The sequence below is a fragment of the Cicer arietinum genome, chromosome 2, assembly GCF_000331145.2.
Source record: "Cicer arietinum cultivar CDC Frontier isolate Library 1 chromosome 2, Cicar.CDCFrontier_v2.0, whole genome shotgun sequence".
Taxonomy (NCBI): Eukaryota; Viridiplantae; Streptophyta; class Magnoliopsida; order Fabales; family Fabaceae; genus Cicer; species Cicer arietinum.
Genome location: NC_021161.2, coordinates 16,653,442 through 16,657,783, shown reverse-complemented (window position 1 = coordinate 16,657,783; position 4,342 = coordinate 16,653,442). Strand labels below are relative to the sequence as shown.

General features: G+C 31.6%; 1 protein-coding gene across 2 annotated transcripts; it reads left to right on the top strand.

Annotated features, from left to right (window-relative positions):
• The first annotated feature begins 1,224 nt into the window (after positions 1 to 1,224).
• On the top strand, positions 1,225 to 4,119 carry LOC101489798 (phototropic-responsive NPH3 family protein NPY5-like). Of its 2 annotated transcripts, XM_027331659.2 has the most exons (4): positions 1,225 to 1,507; positions 1,749 to 1,860; positions 2,878 to 2,947; positions 3,111 to 4,119. In XM_027331659.2, the coding sequence occupies exons 2-4, from the start codon at positions 1,805 to 1,807 to the stop codon at positions 3,546 to 3,548; spliced, it is 564 nt and encodes a 187-aa protein (XP_027187460.1). In that variant the 5' UTR covers positions 1,225 to 1,507; positions 1,749 to 1,804; the 3' UTR covers positions 3,549 to 4,119. The 2 variants fall into 2 exon arrangements, with proteins under 2 accessions (XP_027187460.1, XP_027187462.1); XM_027331661.2 differs by lacking the exon at positions 1,749 to 1,860 and having other exon boundaries at positions 1,226 to 1,507.
• The last annotated feature ends 223 nt before the right edge of the window (positions 4,120 to 4,342 follow it).

The window sequence follows — 4,342 nt, the reverse complement described above, 5'->3', positions numbered from 1 at the left end:
ATCTTGTTAGAAGATTTGCTAGAAAAGTTGTCATAATCTTTTTGCACAACCTGATAAGCTTATAAGTTCAACTTAGTCACTTCCATTTTTTGCAATGACTGAATCACATTAAAAAAACTCAAATCTAAAATATTCAAATCAAGAGAATTAGGCGATTGACAAGTCAAACCAAATGTCGAAAACCCACCTTCAGAAACTACTCAACAAATTTTTTCATCGTCTACAGAAATATTGACTAGTGCATTATTTTGTTACAAAGAGGGAGGCATCACCCATTTCCTTTTTTTTTAATATACATTTTTGACTCGTTAATGATATTTTTTTGAATATATATGTGTGTTTTTTATGAAATAAAAAATATTTATTAACTTTACCTTGTTTCTTTTAATAAACATGCAATTGGTTAAATTTTCTTATTAAGGAATAGAGGGAGTACTATAATACTATACAACCATATGGAGTTTTGATTGAATACAATCCTCATGCTTATAAAAATGTTACATCCTTAAAGAATTGGTAAATATTTACGAGAAACTTAACTGCGTTTGTTAAGAAGATTTTTAAATCACTTGTTAAAGAAACAAATATGAAAAAAGTTTATTAAAAATATATGAAACTTTGTATTTTTAATTCTTTAAAAATTGTTGTGAAGATAAAATCCAACTAGTCTAAAAGCATCATCTGGTCATATGATGAGTTTGCTCCAAGACGAAGATAAAATTCCGCTAATTCCTCTGACTCAAAAGTAGCCCAATTTTTGTTTACATGCCTCTAGTGAATAGTCTAGGATCGTCTGAAGTGCGATTACTATGATACAACATTTTCTCTGATGCAACAATCCTCTAATTCAATCTTCGTGATAAATACTAAGCACTAGAAGAATCAACAAGACATAGTAATAACCTAAAATCTCACATTCATCTTGAACATGAAATTCAATGCTCTTAGAAAACAACAACGTTTCATCGAAATCGTGCATGTCATTACTTTATTTACTTACTTAAAAGTTCATATCCTTAAGTTTGGATAGTTCTCATGGAGACAATCTATAAAGAGCTATTGAATAATTCACTATTTTGCTAAAACATGGATTAATTGAATATCAAATATTGTAGAACATTTATTGAATTTGAGAATATAATTACTCTTGTAATAAGTTATTTCTACATTTTAAATAAATAAATAAAAGCTATGTCTACATGTACCACTACAAAATAAATTACCTATTGTGACACTCTGAATTTGTGAAGCCCTTTTTGTTTGTCACTAAATACTACTTTTAGCTACAGCTACAACAGAATCAATTTCCTCTTCTCTAACAAAATCAATTTCCTCTTTTTCAATACAAAATCGATTTTCCTCTTCTTCACGGCAAATTTTGATTTTCCTCTTCAATCATGATTCATGTTTCCTCTTAACCGTAAATTGAAGGTCGGAACCCTAAATTGGTGAATCTACAGCTATAGATGCTCTATCGTGTGAACACTCATTTGAACATAGAATTGTGGTATGATATTACACATTTTCGTCATTTGCAACTTTGTTTCATCGTTACGCATCTTCGTTTTTAGGTTATGCTTTTTCAGTTCTCAATTGCAATTATCAATTGAGTATCTTCTAAGTGATTTGAAGTATTGAACATAGCAATCGTGCATTAGTAGATCATAGATTGAAGCCATATTTTTAAACCGATTTGAAGTTTCAAAGATTGCAGCTCACGTGTTTCTTTCGTCTATTTTCATATTTAGATCTTGAAAAAAATAGTGGAAGAGATTTTGGATGTGGAGCAAACAGTTCTTTATGGATGGTGATGTTATCCTCGATGTTTCTTTGTTGGTGTTCTAAAACTTCATCGAATAAGTAGATTTTCATTTCTTCTACTTAGTTTTCGATTACTTCTTCCACCTTTGATTTCCTATTTCCTTAAATAGCTTTTTATGTGAATTTATAATATTTTCGTGATCTAACTAGTTTTATATGTATATGGCATACAGTGGAATTTGACATCATTTATATATGATTTTGTTGGTTTCTTTTGTTTGATTTCAGCTCATATTTCACTTGTTCCTTTGTCTTACCTCTACCTTGAACAATTGGATTTAGTTGCTTGGTTTTATTATTATTTTGTATTGATGCACCCTTTTTTTAACATTAAAAAAATTAGGATTTTTATAGCAATGTTGAGATTGATTTTGTTCTCCTAAGAGTTCTTCAGCTTACAGGCTGAAGTTACAGGTTCATATTTCTAGTCTTGTTAAGATGTATCCTCATAGTTCAGATGTATCTTCCTGAAATAAGATTAAAACAACAAAGCTCAGCACAAAACACATTTAACCTTTTCTGAAAAACATTCATAATGCATCTAATTTTGATTGACTGCAAATGTTAAAAGGTCAGCTCTATTAAAATTTGTTAAATTTTTTCGCTTAAAGATAAAAAAAAGCTTAGTTAGTACAATGATGGATGCTTTCCTGTTTACTATGTGGGAAATTTTACTTTGAAAAGGTTAAAAATGTTAACTCTTCCCTTATGTATATTTGTATCCTCAATTTCTTTCATGGCTTTTTGTGGCTCCAAATTCACACTAGTTGGTTCTTAAGCCCTGAATCAAATGTCAGAGACTGGCCATAGCCATATTTGGTTTTATGTCCTGCACATTCATCATATTTCTGACCAATAATATTTGATATTTGGTGGTTGCTATTTCAGCTGAACAAATGTGTAATTTCAGCAAATGTAGTTAATATGTACATGTCAAAAATGTAATGTTGCTTGTATAACTGCAATAGGTTCAATATAGTTCTCTTGCGTTTTATTCTCTTTGGATTTGTTCATTTCATTCAAAATTAACGTGAAGTGGTGTGTATACTTGTCCAGGTATGTGGCAACTGAGCTGACATCTGACATAGTCATTAATGTCGGGGATGTAAAATTTTATCTGCATAAGGTAATGTTCTATTCTATCTACTACTGAGGTGATATAGTATTTAGTTTGTAATTATCACAAACAATTGGTTTGTTCAATTGTTTTTTTATTAATGCATAAGTTTATTTGGCTTGATTATCCATTAGGCCATTGATCAAGTCTTTACCTGATTGATATTTTGCAGTTTCCACTTTTGTCGAAAAGTTTACGCTTGCAGTTGGTTTCGAACACAAGCGAGGAGAACGATGAAGTTCATATCCACGACATTCCCGGAGGACCCGTTGCTTTTGAAATATGTGCCAAGTTCTGTTATGGTATGGTGGTCACTCTAAATGCATACAATGTGGTTGCAGCTCACTGTGCAGTAGAGTATCTTGAGATGTACGAAACTGTTGAAAAGGGAAATCTTTTCTTCAAGATTGAAGTTTTCCTCAACTCCAACATTTTCAGGAGCTGGAAAGACTCGATTATCGTTCTACAAACAACCAAATCTCTTCTTCCATTGTCAGATGAGCTTAAGGTGGTGAGCCATTGTATTGAATCCATAGCTACCAAGGCTTCGATGGATACATCGAGGGTGGAGTGGTCATACACATATAACAGGAAAAAAACTCCCATCTGAAAATGGGAACGGTCTACATTGGAATGGTGTGAGGAAACAACTAATGTTTCTGAAGGACTGGTGGGTGGAAGACCTTTGTGAGCTTTAACTCGATCTCTATAAGCGAGTCATGTCATAGATTATGAGCAATGGAATCGTTTCTGGTGCAGTAGTTGGAGAAGCTCTTAGTATATTCTATTCCACATCTTGCAGATGACAATTTTGGTTGTAAGCCATGGGGATCCCCTGCAAATCTTGCAGTTAATTCTGCTTGCAGCTAATAAACACAAGGGTTCCTGTTATGATGACTTAGCTTCCATTTTAAAGGCAGTTCAGGTGGCACCGATCTTGTCCCAGCACCGCCAATATGCACTGTGTAACGTCCTAATTTCAAGGTTTAGAATTAATTACATAATTATCTTTGGGATTAGGCTAATTCAACCAAATTAAATAATAAGATAAGACGATAATCTTAGCTTTGTTTCTATTTATTTATTTATCTATCTACTTATTGTTTGTTTTATTTAACAAATGATTGAACTATACAATTTTTATGTTTAATTGTTAGATGAAACAAGTTTCTATTTATTTATTTATCTATCTACTTATTGTTTGTTTTATTTAACAAATGATTGAACTATACAATTTTTATGTTTAATTGTTAGATGAAACAAATATAATTTAAGTTAGGAATGACTGGTGAGGTTGCTTGGAATATAACAACCAATTCCAATTAAGTGGTAGAAAATATAGGCTAAATTGTTGCACCGCTTGGATTATAACAATCAATCCCAATTAAGTGGTAGAAAGTATAG